Here is an 18,577-nt window from a genome sequence, read left to right on the forward strand (position 1 = left end):
TAAAATGGGGAGAACTTTGACCAGAGGGGCATAATGATGCAATTGTAGGTAAAGCACTTTAAACATTTATGCCTGGTGTTGATTAAAAAATTACATAATTAATTTTCAATTTGACTTTTTTATAAGATAATTGTGTTCATTAACTTAGATATTCTGGCTTTTATTGACACTAATCTATGACTTCCTGCTTTCTGAGTCATAAATGTAACAGACTGAATTCTCTTAAGCACTTTTCAAACTAGGAAAAAAAACAAGAAAACTACATGAAACCCATGTCTTTGTGAATTTTTCTTCATAAGTCAGGAAATAGCAACAAAAACAAATATCTATTCAGGTAAATGTGCTCATATTTACAGTCAGATCTGTGACAACCTAGGCTGGAAGAGGAGCCATATTTGTCTTGCCATCTTCCTGCTGTAAGCAGGATTGGAAATTAAATTAATCTATAAATTTCATTCTTAGAGAAGTCTCCAGAACAATCATTAGATACAAATACAATCACTAATACCGGTCCTTCACACACTTTTATTCTTTTTTTTTTACAATTTTTTAAATATAATTTATGCTCTTATTACACATAATTTTCTGTAGTGGACTGATATGCTGTATTGTAAATAGTCTGTTGTCTTTTTAATGCTCACATCATGCCCACAATATTCTACTCAGTTGTGACTCTTTTGCATGTGAAAATATTTCCATTTTAATAGCTGCACAGTATTCCTTATTTTAAAGGCTTGTACATTATAATTATTGTTACTCTTATTTTTTTATATATATATTTTTTCCAACATTTTGACTGAACCAATATGTCTCATGATATATTTGTGGCAGACATTAGTGTGTGTGCTATATATATATATATTGCTCAACTGCACTAGTACTGTACTAATTTAAGTGTAAAGACACACGCGCACACACTATACAGATTTTAAAGGGAAAAAACAAACTAACAAAAAAACAGATGATGACAAGAGATAGTGATGCAGCAACATTGTGGCTCCTCCCATTGTCCCATCACGCCTAATTTCTAACATCACACCACTGTTCTAAGCCCCGCCCGCCTGTCAGCTACTTAAAACATGCCGAGATGCGACACTGACCACTGAGGATTTTACCGGTATAGAACCCCAGCTGTCCAGTCTTTGACCCAGACTCTTGAACCGGCAGAACCCACCTCGGATCTCGTCTCCATCTCCAACCTGCGCTGTCTAAGCTGACTTTTCATTCTGTTGAGGGACAAATAAGGACAGGACATGACCGGGGCGTGGAAGGGACTGTCTACATGTTGGTGTCTGCTGATGCTGATTCACTGTCTGGCTCAAACAGGTAAGACGTTTTATCCAAAATAAAGGAATATCACTGTCTAAATGAGGGCGGGTTGTTATACTGAGTCATGTCGATGCTGTTTAAATAACCCCATTATAACGCCAATAAAATGCGGTTTAATTCTGCTTGTTTCACTTTAAAACGGATGTAATTAAATTAACACTTGTTTGACACCCTAGTTTTTCTCGTCTTGAAATCTCTAACTGAAATTTGCTTTCAATTTTAGCTCTTAACTGTGATGGATTTCCTGTTGAAAACCTGGATGATAAAGTTTTGTGATAATAACTTCGATGAGGTTTGCGTTTGAATGAAACGTACGCACAGCGCTGCGATTGGCTGCTTCTGCCATCAGTGCACGTTGCATCCAGTCACGTTCACGGATTTGGTTTTTTTTTCTTTTCCGGTGGGCGGGACAAATTTTAGACGGTTGTCAAGGAAGGAAGTCGCTAGAAAAGTGTTCACCTCTAGCTGCCGACAATTTCCTATGACATCGACTTTCACAACATGCAGCTTCTAATGCGTGATTTTCTTTTTATTCAGGAGGGAATATTTTGTTAGAATGACACTGCAAAAATAACAGTATGTATGTGAACTAGTACAGATAGTTTTAAATACACAATACAGATTATTGTTTACAGATAGTCAAAAATATGGAGCGGTATGTAGCGAGAGACTAGAAACTGTTACTATATGTACAGATATAAGATGCAGTTGATGATTAGGTGATTTAACTATTTACATTTTCCAGGTTTTTTTTTTTCTTCTAAGATTTGTCAACTAAAAATGCAAAGGTAAAAGTAAAACAACCTTTCAGGATCCTGAATCCATTATATAATGCTGACAGGGAATGTTGCCTATGATTAGCTAAAGGTATATAAAATCAAAAGTAAACTATTTGAAAGGAGAGACTGGTCCTTAACTGTGTGCAGTTGATTCATTTAACCAGCATATCCACCCACAAATCTCTGCTCTCTTCAAAGAATTTTCCTAAATCTATTTTTTTTTCTGTTTTGCTGCCTTTATTTCCAGTCATCAGATTTTCCAGATGGTCTCCCCCCACCTTCCCTCTCTGTCCCTCTCTGTCTCTCTCTCTCCCTCTATGTGTGTGTGTGTGGGGGGGGGGGAGGTTAAAGAGAGCAATAAATATAAATCTGGCTCTGGTTTATTTAATGTAGCGTCACTTTCTGTTGATCGTGCTTCTAAAATAAGTCACTCTTTCCAGGATGAGGCCAACGTAACTTTACTTTCATCCACATATGAACCAGATGAATTGTTAATCCAGGTAATTGTTAAACTGTTAACCATAATGTTAATTCCCTAAAGCTAGATCTGTACAACTTAATCATCCAGAGAGCCACAGTTGCTCATTTTCCCTTATTGGGCTCTGACTGGTGACTGGAAGAATACATAGAGAAAATCTGATATATTAATTTTTTGTATTCATTAAATGCATCAGTCTAAACATGTATCAATCTTGTAATTTCTTTTTCAGAAACCCAGAATTAGGATGAGTGAAACCCATAACCCAGCCCAGATCCACTAAGTTAACTCAGACCTGGGTGGATCCATATTTGATCCAGAACTAGTCAGCAGCTTGGTTTCATCCTGTTCGGTTTCAAACAGGATCAGTAACTCGTCGCCCAGTGACTCCTGTAAACTCTCAACAATCAAAGCTCATCTTTATGACTTGCCCAACGTGATGTATGCGCCTGCTGGTTATTAATTGCTGAGCGCATGTTTGACCACATAAAAGCACCTCTTTGTGTAGGTTCTCACTGTGCACATATAGCAAGGATTTGCCACTAAATAACAGGACTGCCTTATGCTCTAATAGCTCTAATAAGGGAACGTTGTTGAGCCATAACGTCCCAACGACTTGTCAAACCACTCTGCCGGTTTCTGCCGTCAAACAGGTCTCGCCTTAAGTGTCTTTCTGAGCTCAAGGTTGATTGTAGTGGCTTTTTGCGGAAATGCCTCCTTATATGGCATGTAGTGAGGTGTGGTAGTTGCATAGTTAAGCACGGATTGCATTTGTTTTTCTGCAGAAGCAAATGAAGTACTTTCTTTGCAGCATCCTAGCTGTGGTTTGTGATTCCAAATCCAACTTTTGATTGGTGTTTTTCCGTTGTGCAAATGAACCCGTCAGTCAGTGAGCATTGACTGTTTGGGGACTGTTTCAGGCAGTTTGACTACTACTCTGCTATGCTCAGTTCTACTATGCTCAACAACATGCATTATGTCACTGTCAGAAGTGGCAATTAACTAGAATGTAATGAGTTCTTTGAGAACTTTTGAATTAGAAAGAGTTAAAGATGGTTAATGGGATGATTAATGGTGGAAAACTGAAGTGTAGTCTGGAGTGGTTCCTATTTCCTCCTAACCTCAGAGATGAGGTCAGGATTCTGGAGCTGGGATGTGATGTCAAATGTGACCCACTTGTAGTTCTGTTTTTTTTTCTGGCGTATTATAAAGTTGATTCCTAAAAAGGTAAAGAGAGTGGAAGGCGTTGTACTTTTTTGCACAGAAGAAGTTTATGTCAGAAACTTTCTCCTTGTGCAATCTTCCCGGATTCCCTGCCATGTGTGTCCATTAGTGTGTGTGTGCTTTACTGATTCCTGAAATGAGTAATCAGAGGAAGGGAACATTCTCGTAAATGTTACTACATCAGATTCCTCCCAAACGAAGCATTAAGGTGACATTGTAAAATCATTTCTTGTAGGAAGCTGTCTAACCAGTTTTCTTTCATCACTCTATGATGCTAGCAGCTGGACAGACTACCTGCTCTCTGTAGAGTTGCATGTTGTTGTGAGGAATGCCATCCTGGGGCCAATCAGCAACTGGTGGTGTGATGGTTCAACTCCTCCCATGCTATTGTCTTAAAGGGACAGTCTGACAATGGGCCCAGCCTCCAGGTGACTGAGGACAAAAAAAAAGGCAGTGCAAACAGTGATGGAGGATGATGAGAGAGGCCCCTGTATGCTCCACCTGTGCTCTTCTGATGCTTTGGCTGCTGCTGTAATCAGCTGCTGATAAGGCCTTTGAGCTGGAAATAAAACACTTTCAGTGTGACGGCATAAACTTTTAAAGTTTAATCCGGTCAGTGAGTCTACTGCTACCACATCCTTGTTAAAAAATAACTCTGCTTCCGTACTGGTGATAAAGTTAGGGGTTTGTTCTCACACCTTGGTACACGTATACAGTGGACTAGAATAAATGTTTTCACTAATCACTGACAATATAAATATGAAGAAATTTAAAGTAATATTCTCTGAATGTCAAAAAGGCAAAAAGATAAATAGTTTAAAATGATGCTTGCTTTATTAGAAATCCACAAGGAATCTATGGCAAGAGAAGATCCCCAACACTGTGGTCCCTTTCATAAAAAGCGTCCTAATATCTGCCCAGTTGTGAGAGTTTCCAAAGACATTGTGTATAATCAGCCCTAAGTGGAGAAAAGCAATCCATAAGATAATCACAGAGGGGAAAAAATTAGGGAAACAACAAAGACTTTACCAACTGACTTGGTCTGCTAATCACAAATTAAAAATATCTCAAAATGTCTTGAATTTAATCCTTAGAAATTTGCAGAACCTGCATCTAGGAATGACATCAAATGCAAATGAACCAAGTTATGGTTCAAAAATGAAAGACCAGTGGGATCTGCTAATTGATGTGCTCCATATACTCCCAATACAAGACAACAAATAATGTTCTCTGAAGGAAATTATATATTCATGAGTCAAAGACTTAATAACACCAAGCAGCTATTTCAAAGTTTCACAAGCCAGGCAGCCATTTTGGATGTTGAAGTCGGAGTTGATGAGAAACCTTTGACTTCCTCACTCAGAATTGTGACTTTGAGACTGTTCTAGTAATTTTTCAAACTTTAAACCGGGAAATTTAGACTTCTGAGTATAAAGAACCTTATAATTATGTGTTGTCCTTTTAGTTAATAACAGAGGGAACATGGAAAATAATGTTTTCTTCCTTCTCTGCTGTTTTTTGTAAAATTACACAAAGTCGTAATGTACAATTATTTGAAAAATTTTATACTTGGATGCTGGTTTCGTCAAAGAGTTAGTGTTACTCCATATCTTGCCTAACCATGAGTCAAATGTTAATATAATTTTGTAATCTCCTCTGGGTTAAGCAACAAACAAAAGGTGTGGTTTTCACACTGTTCCTCATCTGAACTCCAGGAACCTTCAATTGGAACTGGTCTCATTGTGTACAATTTTGGGTCAAACATTAACTCTAATAGGATATGAGTTGTGTTGACACACGCAGCTCACGTTGCTGCAAGAACCTTTTATCCGGGAGATGAAAGGTTCTTGCATCTCCAGCTGAGCTGGAATTGCTGATAACATTCACAGAGTCTGTAAATGTTGGTATGTTCTGGTGTGACATTACCTTCGCTTGTCATCTGCAGATGCAGCCTTCACATGCAGCTCCACTCAGTTTAAGTGCGGAAACGGGAGATGCATCACCCGCAGGTGGATCTGTGATGGAAACGACGATTGTGGCGATGGGAGTGATGAACTAGCAGCTGTCTGCTGTATGTTAGTTTTTCTTTATCATGAGTATTTTTATTTGACCTAAACAAATCAAAAAAGATGCATTATTTGTGTCCACATACAGAAATTTCAACCTTTATTTTTGATTCCCTCCTCAGCGGCAAAAACTTGTATGGAGTCCCAGTTCAACTGCGGGGCGCCTTTGAACCAGTGCATACCAAAGAGCTGGCATTGTGACGGCAAAGCCGACTGTGACAACGGCGCCGATGAGAGAAACTGCAGTAAGTATCCCACCAGTGCAGACTTCCTACAAGAAATGATTTTATCTGGTTGGTTGCTGGAAATTCATCCAACAAAAAGCAGCCCAGTCAATAACAGGTTAATAATTAAAAGACTGAGAGATTATTTGAAGTGGAGCAAAACAAAAATGTAATTCAAACTGAGGGAAGTACGTTATCCATTAAACTATATATGATTATTTCTATGTTCACTTGAAATAAAATGTCGCTTTTTAAAGATTAATGTGCTTAAACTGTTGTACTGGCTATAGGGTAAAATGTGTTTTGTAAGTGTAGGTTTACCATGAAGAAATGTGTACATACGTTCACTGTAATTCTAATATCTACCCATAACACAAACTATGAACTGTTTGAAATTCTGAGCATGTCATCACATTAACTTATTCTCCTTCCCCTTGCTTTCAACACAGCTACAAAAGAATGCAAGACCGATGAGTTTAGATGCACCAATGGTCAGTGCATATCCAAGGCTTACGTTTGTGACAAAGACAGGGACTGCTCTGATGGCTCAGACGAGGTGAACTGTCCCAAGCCCACCTGCCACCCTCGGTCCTTCCAGTGCAACAATTCAATTTGCGTGCCAATGCTGTGGAAATGTGACGGAGACAGGGACTGTCTGGACGGGTCTGATGAGTGGCCAGAGAACTGCGAGGGGAGGCAGACGTTGAAGAAGCCGTCGCGATGTGGCGCCCATGATTTTGAGTGCACAAACGGTGAATGTATTCATAGGGCTTGGAGGTGTGATGGAAGTCCCGACTGCTCAGACCAGTCAGATGAATTCAACTGCAGTAAGTCGGTTCTCTTGGAGTTTGACTTAATCCCTCTTACCATTGTTGTCCAATCTTCTAAGCAGTTTGCACAATTTTCCAGGTCAGCCCAGTTGTCACGATGGTCAATTCCAGTGTGGGAACGGTGTCTGTATCAGTGAATCCCTGAAGTGTAACTCGGCGAACGACTGTGGGGACAACAGTGATGAAGCTGGCTGTCAAACGGGTGGGCCTCTCATTCGAGAGTACTTTTACGAGGCGGCATGTTTTCATGTCCTAAGGTGTTTTTCTCTACAGTTTCTCAAGTTCCTGTTCTGTTTCCACAGATAATGTGTGTGAAGGTCCAGCCAACTTCAAGTGTGGCAGTGGGGAGTGCATCAGCATGGACAAAGTATGTGACTCAAACAGAGACTGCAACGACCAGTCTGACGAACCTCTTGAGTGTGGTAAGCTACCTTCTGGATAAACATCCTCTACAGTTTTAATATAGGCAAACTGGCAATACAGCAGCATTACCAACCAGCTGGCATGAGGAAATACCTGACATGTTTTATATTTATTTGTCTCCACAGGCAAAAACGAGTGTTCAACAGGAAGTAACAGTTGTTCTCATCAATGCAATGACCTGAAGATCGGCTACAACTGCTCCTGCCCCGCTGGATACAGACTGAAGAGTGACAATCGAACATGTGAAGGTACAAAAAGTGTGTGTTTTTTAAGGTCCAGTGTGCAAAAAGCCACCAAACTGTGACGGAGTCATAGATTAAACTGGGAAATGACAGAGATCCTCTTTAGTGTATGACTTGTCCTCAGTATGCTAATCTCTTGAACCTGTGTTCATCCTTCTGCAGACATCAATGAATGTGAGGTGCCAGACACCTGCAGTCAGATCTGCATCAACCTGCCTGGAAGCTACAAGTGTGACTGCAATGACGGCTATCAAATTGATCCAGTGAGCAAAACGTGCAAAGCTGAATCAGGTAGCCAGATTGTGCTCCTCAACAATACTTTCCCCCTCAATAGCCCTGTCTGACAGCTAAAACCGACTCTCTTGTGTTTTCTGCAGGGACAGTGGCCACGCTGTTCTTCACCACAAAGCACGAGGTCAGGGAGCTCACAGTGGACCGCAGTGAGTATACCAGGCTGATCCCAGAGCTGAAAAACGCTGTGGCTCTGGATCTTGACATGCCGAACAAGAAGATCTTCTGGTCAGACCTCTCTCAGAAGAAAATCTTTAGGTGAGCCTGACGGATTTTAATTATTTGTCTCACACATTTTAAATTAATCATCTCTCTCTAAGTCCATGCTGTTGTCTCCTTCCCCACAGCTCAAACATTGACATGGCCAACAACTCTGCTAATCACAACGTTGTGATTGAAAATGGGATTGAAGCCCCAGAAGGCCTTGTTGTGGATTGGATCCATGGCAACATCTACTGGACTGACAGCACCTTGAAGACCATCTCTGTGGCAACTACAGAAGGCAACAAAAGGAAGACCCTCATCAATGAGAGACTTGGGAGGCCTAGAGCCATCACAATTGACCCAGAAAATAAGTGAGGAAAAATGTCCTTTGAATGATTTGGTTATTTTAAAAATTCAAGCTTATTTTGCTAATTTTTCTGTGTCCTCCTCAGCTTTATGTACTGGACTGACTGGGGAGATGAGCCTAAGATTGAGAAGTGTGGACTCAACGGAGACGGTCGTGTTGCCTTGGTGACTGATGACATCGAATGGCCCAATGGCATCACCCTTGGTAAACAGAGCTCTATGGAAATCGGAGTTGAAACAAAGCATGTCATTTCCCTGTCTAATGAGCCACATTTGTGCCTTTCCCTCTAAACAGACATGGTAAACCAGCGTCTGTACTGGGTGGATGCCAAGCTGCATGCTATCTTCAGTGTTGATGTTAATGGAGGGACCAGACACACGGTCATATCTGGAGAAGAAAACATCCATCATCCCTTCTCACTGACTGTCTTTGAGGTCAGTAACGACACCTGTTATTCCTCAGTTAAATCACAGCTTACTGAACATTGTATGATGCATGTAGTCAGTTGATTAAATGTTTTTATTTCTTCTAAAACAGGAGAAAGTTTTTTGGACAGACTCCTTCCATGGCACAGTTTCCAGTGCTAACCGCCTAACAGGAAATTACATCAATGAGTTGGTGACTGATCTCCAAAATCCAGAGGGCCTTGTTCTTTACCACAGCCTGAAGCAGCCAATCAGTAAGCATTCATCTCAACATTTACATGCAAACATAAAACATTAGCAACAAAGAGAAATCCTTTTTTTTTTTTTTTATCTTCCAACCATACCAAACCTAATCGCTACCACTAACCGTCTTGTTACTATGGAAGGGAAACTAAAATGTAGCTATTTTAAGTAAGGTGATCAAAAAAGCACAACAACAGGAAGGGCTGCAACAACCATTTAAACTTAAGTTATTTTCAACAGAGCGAAGTTCATTAAGGCTGCTAGAGCAAAGGCAGAGACTTTGGCAGATGGAGGTCATTTACTCCCTTTGCCCTTTTTTACTTTTGATTTGGTTGTTTCTTGCCCAACTTATTAGGAAAAGGAAGCATTTGCCCCATATCTATTCATAGCCCTGAACTGTCAAATAGGTCATTTGATTCTGAGCTAATTTTAATAGGCAACAGGAAAGTTGAACTCTACACCAAAAGTCATCCTTTACCCCGTTGAGCTTCCAACCTCCGTCTGCTATTAAACATCATGGATTTAAATCCAAGCATTAAGGTTAGAATGAACATTTTCTAGGAAATGCATATCGGCAATCCTGATTGAGTTAATTGTTAAACAATATTAATGACAGCTTAACATGTCAGCCATGTCATCATTTATTTTAAGATAAATAGTAAAATCTTGCTTTAGCCCAAGTGCTCACACACACAATGTGACACCCTTGCTGCTCCTTTAAGTATAATTCTTTCATGAACGATCTGGATTTGTAGTTTCAAATCATCTCAAAAGCAGGAAGTAAGAAGTCGTCTCCAAATCTCTGATAAGTTCATTTGTGAAACGTATCTTAAATTGATGTCGTTACAATGCTTTCTTTTAGGCATAAACTGGTGCAGGGAAGGCAACAGCATAAATGGAGGTTGTGAGCACCTGTGCCTTCCTGCTCCTCTGCTTGATGAGAGCTCTCCTAAATACACCTGCGCCTGTCCAGACAACATGGTGCTGGCCGCCGACTTGAAGAAATGTGTGGCAGGTATGTTTCTTCTGCACAAATATTCAAAAACCTTTAGATCCATCCTCCGGTGCCGAGAGTTAACTCTTATTCTCTGATGTCTTGTATGTGCTCAGTTGCACCTCCTGCCAGGACTGACCCACCTGTCATGTCCAAGACAACCACCACTAAACCAGCTACACGTGGCACCACAACTACCTCATCTGTCCAGCCCACACAGACCACAGAGAAACCTGCTGGAACTGCTCAAGGTAAAGCAAAATGTGAAGATAAACAAGAAACGCACGATTTGTTACCAAAACTTGCAAAAGCAATTTTTAATTTCTTTTTTCTTGGTCAACACACGTTTGTTAAATTCTTAGATTTTTTTCTAAACTTATGTTCTATCAGGCAGAAAGAATTTATTTTCTTTTTGACAGCAATGGAAATAATAAACTACTGATTCTTTAAATTATTTTTGACATATTACATTCGGTTTTAAATATGTATTAAAAGAAAAAAAAAAAACGCGCTATAAAAAGGTATATGTTAAAAAAAAAAGAACTGTATTCTTGCTTTCTTCTTTTAGGCTTCCAAAAAGCCGTGATGCCCGAGGAAGCTCCTGCGTCTCATTCTGTTGCTCTCTACGTTTTTCTACCACTCGGTACGTTCCACCTTTTGTCCGATCCATCATTAAACTTAAACATTTAATCTTGGCAGTCTTTTTTTTTTTTTTATGTGATGTGACATGGATGTACTTTCCTCCTCTCTTCTGCAGCGATCATAGCGGCACTGGTGTGTGGAGCAGTGTTGTTTTGGAGAAACTGGCACAGGAAGAACACCAACACCATCCACTTCGCCAATCCCGTGTACCAGAAAACCACTGAGGACGAGGTGCACATCTGCAGGAACGGCTCTGACGGCTTCGTCTATCCCGAGGTAGCCCGGCATTGTTCTCTGTTAACGGTTTCCTTTGCGTGGCTTCGAAACTTTACAAGCGAATCTAAATAATCCTTTACCTACTTGTTTTTTTGCAGAGGCAAATTGTGAGCATGGACGACATGGAAATTGCATGATCTGAAGAACTTTAGCTGAAGATTTTTTTATTTTTTTTCTTCTGGGGAAACAAGACCTGCTTCTTCACAAGCCCTCCCATTTTCCAGTGACCTCCTTTTGTCGTTTGTTCTCGACCTCAGCACTGTGCTGTACAAGCCTGCAAAAGAGCTTCGCTCAACTCTAGTATGGCAAACGAAAGCACGGGTACAAGCAGTCACACTTTTTTTTTCTAAGTAAAAGAGCAACACACAGTATCAGAAGACGATGCTAATCTGGGAGCTTTGACTCTTTTGATGCTGCTTGAACATACTTAGTAACACAAAATCGCGTCAAAAATTTAAAAAATCACGTCATCTTGCCCCTTCACCATTTCATACTTGCTCTTTCTTAACCCTTGGGTTAAATTGGTTTGGTCAGTTTGATTTGTGGCATTTAATTGAAGTTAACTAGTGTTAAGAGCTAAATTAAGCAATAACTGGAGAAATGCCAAGAAACACTGATGCCTAGGTGAATATGTAAGAAATAGCGGGATTATGGGTACAAAACAGGACAAAATGAGAATGTGTGGGTTTGAAATTTGCTGTAAGAACTGGGGAAGGGGCAAATTGACCTGAAACCTATATTTTGCTTTTATTGTATTTATGTCATAATAAATGTTTTCACTGCAATGCATGTCCGACTCTAAAGTCGTTAACTGTAAAGTCTTAGCGGTTAATGTGTGCCTTGTAACGACACTCCAGTAGTTGGGAGAAACGTATCTGATGCCTTACTGATCTCTCTGCCTTCCACACCGTGGCCTTTTTCTCACTCGGGAACCAGGGTCGTGCATTTTATTTGGCTCCCATGTCAGACAGCCTTTAGTTGTGATCTGTAATATTCATCGGCAACACTTTTACGTTGCTGCTGACTTTGTTTTGTCCAATCACCAAATACTGTGTGGCCGTTTGGAGCCACAGATAGTTTACATTTTGAAATGAAGAAGCTGCTGAGTCATTCTGACATCAACCAAAGTGAAGAAAATGTTCTTTTTTGTTGTTGTTGCTAATAAGTAATTGTAGCTGACTACCTTTTGCAACATTGTAAATAGTTGTAAATATGTTTTTGTAAAAATGTCAGTTTACCCACATTTGTAAATAGAATGAAGAAGTACGTGTTTTATTTATTTATGGTTCGTTTGACATTGTTCCCAGCTGGCTGTAATGAATATCTCTAAATGGTGAAGTCTGACCTGAACACTGTGCAGCTATTATTCAACTGATGTCAGTGAAAGCTTTGAATGGTTGTTTGGTTTTGCATACAAGGCGGCTCACCAGGGTTCGTGCTTTACTTTGCACCAGAGAGCAACTATTTATGGTGTCGTAGCAAGAATGAAGAGACCTCCTGTTCCTCTTTCCCCCTGCATGTTGTCTCTCTCTCACGATTCAGATTATTTATTGTGCTACATGCGTTCTGTTACTCTGATGGCCTGATCGTATCGTGGGATTAATGCTGCATTCGAGTCCCCCTGGGAAGTGTCATTACTCTGATCTGGGAAAGGCTACACCAGACTTGGGTTGAAGTCGGCAAGCAAAGATGCCTATACTGATTTAATTAATTTTAACTAACCTCATTCTGTGCACTGAAACACTACAGAAGATCCTTACAAAAACGTTATTCCTGAAACTTTTAGTATATTTTACAAGCACAGCACTCAAGTGAAATCTCAATTTCGGAGCTGGTTGCAGACTTCCGACCTTTTAAGTCTGGACCCAGGGAGCCTCAAATGCAGCATAGAATATTTTTCAAAAGACTTGATGTTTTCTTTCTGTGCAGAAAAGAAAACATCAAGGTTTACATGTTGATGCATAGCTGATAGCTTGTTTGTTCCCATCACCTTGTTCACTTTTGTTTGAAATAAAAGAGCTTGAATGTTTATCAGTCTGTTTTCTAAGTTCATTTAGAACCATGGAAATGACTTGTATCAACGCAGGATAATTCACTACAGATCGGGGAGTGTCTCCCATCTGCGTTGTCATTCCAGGCATTCTGATTGTGAAGTATGTTAAGTCTGTCCTAATAGTATCAGTCTATTACTTTAATTAATAGGACTAGCTGATTAACAGTAGTCTACAAAGAGCTTAAACTTAGATTGCCTGTAATCGCTGCCAGTATGCTCCCATTTACAAAAACCCCTTTAATGTGAGATGGTAGGTTGGTTTTACTTTCAAATCTGAATTTTTTTTTTCCCCTCTTGTATTTTCTAACAGCAGAACTGCTATCACTGGAAGGGGATTTTTATTCTCTCTGGCCAAAATAAACAAATAGTATCAGGTCATATAATAGTTCCACCTGCTGTCAGTAGTGTACAGTCTTACACTGAAAAATGTAGTCAAACTTTATCTAAGTACATCCATTTAGGGGAAAAGGAAATTCCATGATTAAAATTTATTACAAAATCTGTTGGCAGTAACACAATGTTACTCTAACATTTCACAAGGTTGGAGCACAGAGAGAGAGAGATGTTTACACAATCACTCCACAAGGTTAATTTTCCCTTCTAAGTTGATGTGGTTATCTTTTGCACAGTTATTCTGTGAATCACAATGACAAGCTTTTGTAGTTCCCAGTAAAGTCCATCTGATTAATATTTAAAATATCATGGTGTGTCAATTGGTGATCCCTAAAACCTGTAGGTTTTTAGACAACTTTTAATTCGTCTGTTGTTGCTGGGTTTTTTTTTTAGACACACCACCTTGAAAGATTTAAGTATGAAGCATCAGTTTTGTCAGAGAGGTCAGAAATGTACCGGCATCAGGAGAAACCTGCTCCCTAATTCAATAAACCTCCTGCATAGTTAATGTCTGATGGTGGTTAGCAGTAACAGCCATGCTCTAAGTGGTCTGAAAGCAGTGGCTGAAGAAGAAAACAGTTTAGCATCAGTTCATTTGCAATAAGAAAGATATTTGAGGACTTTGGAGAACTACTAAGTCTCAAAAAGGGATTTAAATTATTGCTCCCTTCCGGTTTGAAGGTAAAGTATTTTTGTGCTAGAAGTAATTCTGTTATGAAATATATTTTGATTAAATTTTGAAATTCAGAATTCACATTATTAGAGATGCAAAAGAGAATGCAGAGGAGGGACATTGACGCTGCATTAAGTTACTTTAGTGAGTTTATCTACTGTTTTTTGCCCTGTGGCAGTTTATGGGCAATGTGGCTCACTACCCAGGGTGCATTTCTTTCATAGGGTGGCACAAGCAATTTATATAGTCAATTCACAAAATGTGTCATCTCAAGACACTTTACCAAAAATTATTTTAATCCTGTCACACATACATTCCAATTGATCTTAGTTGTCAAATGATGCATTAAGTTACACATAAACTTTTGAAGTTAACAAATGAAATAACAGAAAATTGAAGAGTAGCAGAAGAAGAAAGCATGAGCATGATGAAAAATTGTCAGCCTGTCCTCCAGGCAGTAGCCTGTAACTATCTACAGAGATATTTATGCTATCTCTAATAGCATAACTAGATAACCTAATGAGGCTTGAGAGAGTCAGAGTCAAGGACTGTATTCCTCCTCTCCCGGACTGGGCTGTACACTCCCTCTGTTTATAGCTGTAAGCTTTATCCAAAAGAAAAGTCTGAAAAGCAGACAGCACTCTGTGGATAAAGAAGAGTCATGCTAGCTGTAGGTTGGAGCAAATTTCGTAAAACTTATTTGGATGTCAAATCATTGTAGGTTTAGGAATAAGCATGGTAAGATAATGGATGGATGGATGGATGGAAAATGTTGTAGGTGGGCGTCCTGCTGCATTATGCCCAGTATCAGTCCAATATGAACATAACACCTTTAACTCGGCTGAATAATGATGCTGGCATCTGATCCAAAACTTTCAATTGGTTGCCCAACTCACTTCCTATTTCAGTGTTTTGAATTGAATCTAAATGACATTTAATCATCTCTAGTTCAGTGTCTAAAATAATAGGATTAATACCCTGAACAAAGACCATGAGACCAGTGTAATATATAGACTTGGCTGGACTGAATTTGTTGCAGTGAATGCAATTTTTTTTTATTTTTTATTATTAGAACTTGTGAAATCTTTACTTAAGTAATGAAAACATAAAAAAATAACAATTCCTAGGTTTCTTCAAGAAAATTTTACGTGGAGTGGTGGAAGTAGTGGTTTCTTGAGGACGCCATTAATGCACGAGTCATTAGTAGCTGTGACATTCAAATGAAAAGAGCTCTTCACCTACAAAGTTGACAGCAGTGTTTAAACAAAAGAGATTGGTGAAAAATGTGCTTGCGTCTTGGGTTTGTCTTCAAGGACAGGCTTCGTTTGGGGACATGTTGAGCCATCTGGAAAGCTATGGAATGCTGTCTGTCCAAAACCGGTTCAACATTCCTGCACGGAAAAGCTCCACGCCCATCACATCTGATTATGTTTAAATATAATTCACAGTTTCACGCACCTTGTGTTTTGTTAATAGGTATTTCATTAAAGATTAAAGTAGAATGGGAGATTTAAAGCTGACTTGCCCATCAGTGGCAGCGCCCAGGAGGATAAAGAAACCTACCAGGGAGCCTGAGGTGACAAATGACACCTGTTGCTTGGAGGCTGTAATTTGCATCCTCTCCTGATTATTTACACACAGGATTGTTGGGTTTCTCATTGGTCAGGTGGCGAAAGCAGGGTGGAGCCGCATCTCACACCACTGATTCGTAGGCAAAAGGGGAGTGTCCTCAAAAATTAACAGCGGGAGGAGACAGGATGGATGATGGAGAACCGATACTCCATTGTTAAACATCCAAATATGTAACAAAAAGCCCTGATGTGAAGTAACAATGATCCCATGTTTGGACTTATCAGGACAGCCTGAGATCTCAGCAGGTGGGTGACTGATGCAAGAGAACAGCATGTGCAACTGATAGGTTTTGTCAAAAGAAAATAAAAACTGCTTAATTTAATACCCTGTGAACTAAAGATTGAGGCTATTTTATCTGTGAAGGACACAAAGCTCATGAGAACCTTCACGGGAAATCCTCCCAAAACAATCTGGTATCAAGACATGTTTAATTTCTCTGAAATCTTTTTCACTCACACAGAAGTCCTTGGACATAGTTTCTTCCTTTCACACTTGTGCCCGTACAACATTATAATGATTCCCGTTTACTCTGGGTTCTGTTAAAGGCTTTGCAGAGATGCTAAGAAGAATCTCCACATTCGGCATTCAGCATTGTTGACGATAGTATGTTACTGGAGCGACTGAAAAACTAACTTTCTGGAATAACACCTGACTGGTTTGAATCTTACTTCACAGAGATGGACCTCTTTGTGCAAATAAGTAATTGTTAGAAACATTTGTATTAAGGAACCATTCAAAGCCGAATCAAATCAGAGACAGATACTCACAAATGTTCATTTCAAGTATTTTTACTTGATCAAGAAGTACTATGAGTTGCAGAGTGTAGGTCATTGGACTTCTAACTAACAAAGAAAATTATCTTGCTTATTTAAACTTGTCTATGACATTTGCACAGACATAAGGTGGGTGTGTGTGGCTGCAAAAACACACAAAAACAATGGTTCCTCATCTTGCAGACAGTCACTGTCTCATAAACAGGAAATGAACTTATGAACCTAGTTTTTCTAAACACAATAAATGCTGAGATGTGTAAGTTTCACTTCAACCATCAATGTATCATGTTATTCTTCTTTGATAAACTTTGCTTACATACCATTTTGCAACCAGGCTATGTCTGAAAATATAAAGTCAAAAGGACATAATGTGAAATAAACAACAAGAATATAATGGTAGACCAAAAATAATCTCAGTAAAAGTAAAAACAAAGCTGAAATAATTATTTTTGGACCTGAAGAGGAATGATCAGGACGCAGCATGCAGTTTCAGTTATTACAGTCGGATTATAAACTACTAATCCAGCCCAAAGTCTGGGTGAAGTGATGAACTCGGACCCAAACCTCCAGAGACACATAAAGACAATTACAAAGTCGGCCTTCTGTCACCTGAAGAATGCACCGAATTACATTAAAGATTTGTTGCTGTTGCATCAACCTTCCAGACTGCTCAGGTTTTCTGTTTTAAGTTTGCAGTGCATCCCCAGAGTCAGAATCAAACATGGAGAGGTAGAATTCAGTTTTATGCTCCTCTTATCTAGAACAAACTTCCAGAGAACTGTAAAAATTCTGCATTGACTCACCAACAGGAGAACAGTTCAAACCCCAACAGCAGACATGAATTTGACTTGGAAACAAATACAAATGCAGCCACATTATGTCTAGTTAGGAAATAGACGAAGGAAATGTTTGCCTAACACCTTTATTTCTCTGGAAATGAAGACATAATTAATGTGTTTCCATATGACAATAACTAGGGTAACAAACTGACTTTTCAGTGAAGAAAAACACCCTAACTGCGAATTCAATGAGTATTTACATCTTTGAGATGAAGTCACAAATCAAGCCACGCAGTATTTTTTAGACTAGTATACTATCGGTTGTATCCAGTATGAGAACAACATTGCGTTGTGTCAATTACAGCCCAGATAAAAGTATGACTCATTAGATAAAGAGTGGTCTGATAAGAGAAGCCTCACTCTTATGGACCAAAGGAGTGGGACACAGGAAGACTCTGCACTCCAGCTGGACCATACAGTCTTTTTTGAGACACACATATTGTAAACCTGTCAGAATGTGTAATTTCATGGTAATTGCTCTTCTACACAACAGTGATAAGAAGCAGCGGCCAGGATCTGGGGTATAATAAACGCAGAAAGTATAACAGAGGTTTATGGCCTAAGAAGAACCCAACCATATGGGTAGAATGTTTTTGTCAAAGCTCACAGGTCAGGCTCTCATAAAATTGAAACTTTGAAGTCAGTTTTTGTGCTACTGATGTTTGTACCTAGGAGTACAGTGATATATCTCATTGTGGCTGAGTGTAATGTGCTTTTTAAGAACATCAGAATCATAAAAAGGAAATTGTTCTGGTTTCGAAAAACTGTTGCACAAAGTTGTTTTGTTTTTTTCACATTTCATATTATTTTGAGGTTTATTGCTTATATCACAGAAAAAGCTACCGGACATAATTTACACAAAAACCTTGAATAGATAATATCATATTAATTTTATACTTTTTAAAAATTGATTTTAGAAAGTATATGAACATGAGCATTATTGTAAAGACTGGAGTTTGAATCGACTTGTTGTCCTGCTTGATGACGATCCAATGTCTCAAGTCTTTTGCATCCACTAATACACTACGTTCTCAGTTCCTGCTAAAGAAAAGCATCCAGACAGAATGATGTTCCCAAAACCATGTTTCACTATGGGGATGATGTGCTGGGAGTGATGTGCAGTGTTAAGTTGAGCACACACAATCTTTTGCATGAAGACCCAAACATTCAATGAATG

General features: G+C 39.3%; 1 protein-coding gene across 1 annotated transcript; it reads left to right on the forward strand.

The window, feature by feature from the left end:
* Positions 1–1,063: 1,063 nt before the first annotated feature.
* On the forward strand, positions 1,064–13,068 carry ldlrb (low density lipoprotein receptor b). The gene is made up of 18 exons (XM_015051809.1): positions 1,064–1,326; positions 5,756–5,881; positions 5,999–6,121; positions 6,550–6,927; positions 7,010–7,132; positions 7,233–7,352; positions 7,479–7,601; positions 7,758–7,886; positions 7,973–8,144; positions 8,234–8,461; positions 8,543–8,661; positions 8,752–8,891; positions 8,995–9,136; positions 9,988–10,140; positions 10,236–10,370; positions 10,688–10,762; positions 10,877–11,037; positions 11,136–13,068. Exons 1-18 carry the CDS (start codon positions 1,254–1,256, stop codon positions 11,172–11,174), a joined length of 2,559 nt encoding a protein of 852 aa, XP_014907295.1. The 5' UTR covers positions 1,064–1,253; the 3' UTR covers positions 11,175–13,068.
* Positions 13,069–18,577: the final 5,509 nt, after the last annotated feature.

This window comes from Poecilia latipinna, unplaced genomic scaffold (genome assembly GCF_001443285.1).
Source record: "Poecilia latipinna isolate Pla-1442-1.1 unplaced genomic scaffold, P_latipinna-1.0 Scaffold4, whole genome shotgun sequence".
Lineage (NCBI taxonomy): Eukaryota > Metazoa > Chordata > Actinopteri > Cyprinodontiformes > Poeciliidae > Poecilia > Poecilia latipinna.

Coding starts and splice junctions, on each gene's coding strand:
- ldlrb (XM_015051809.1), top strand. CDS start 1,254: ATGACCGGGGCGTGGAAGGGACTGTCTACATGTTGGTGTCTGCTGATG. Junction 5,882..5,998: donor TGAACTAGCAGCTGTCTGCT/GTATGTTAGTTT, acceptor TTCCCTCCTCAG/CGGCAAAAACTTGTATGGAG. Junction 8,462..8,542: donor ACAATTGACCCAGAAAATAA/GTGAGGAAAAAT, acceptor TGTCCTCCTCAG/CTTTATGTACTGGACTGACT.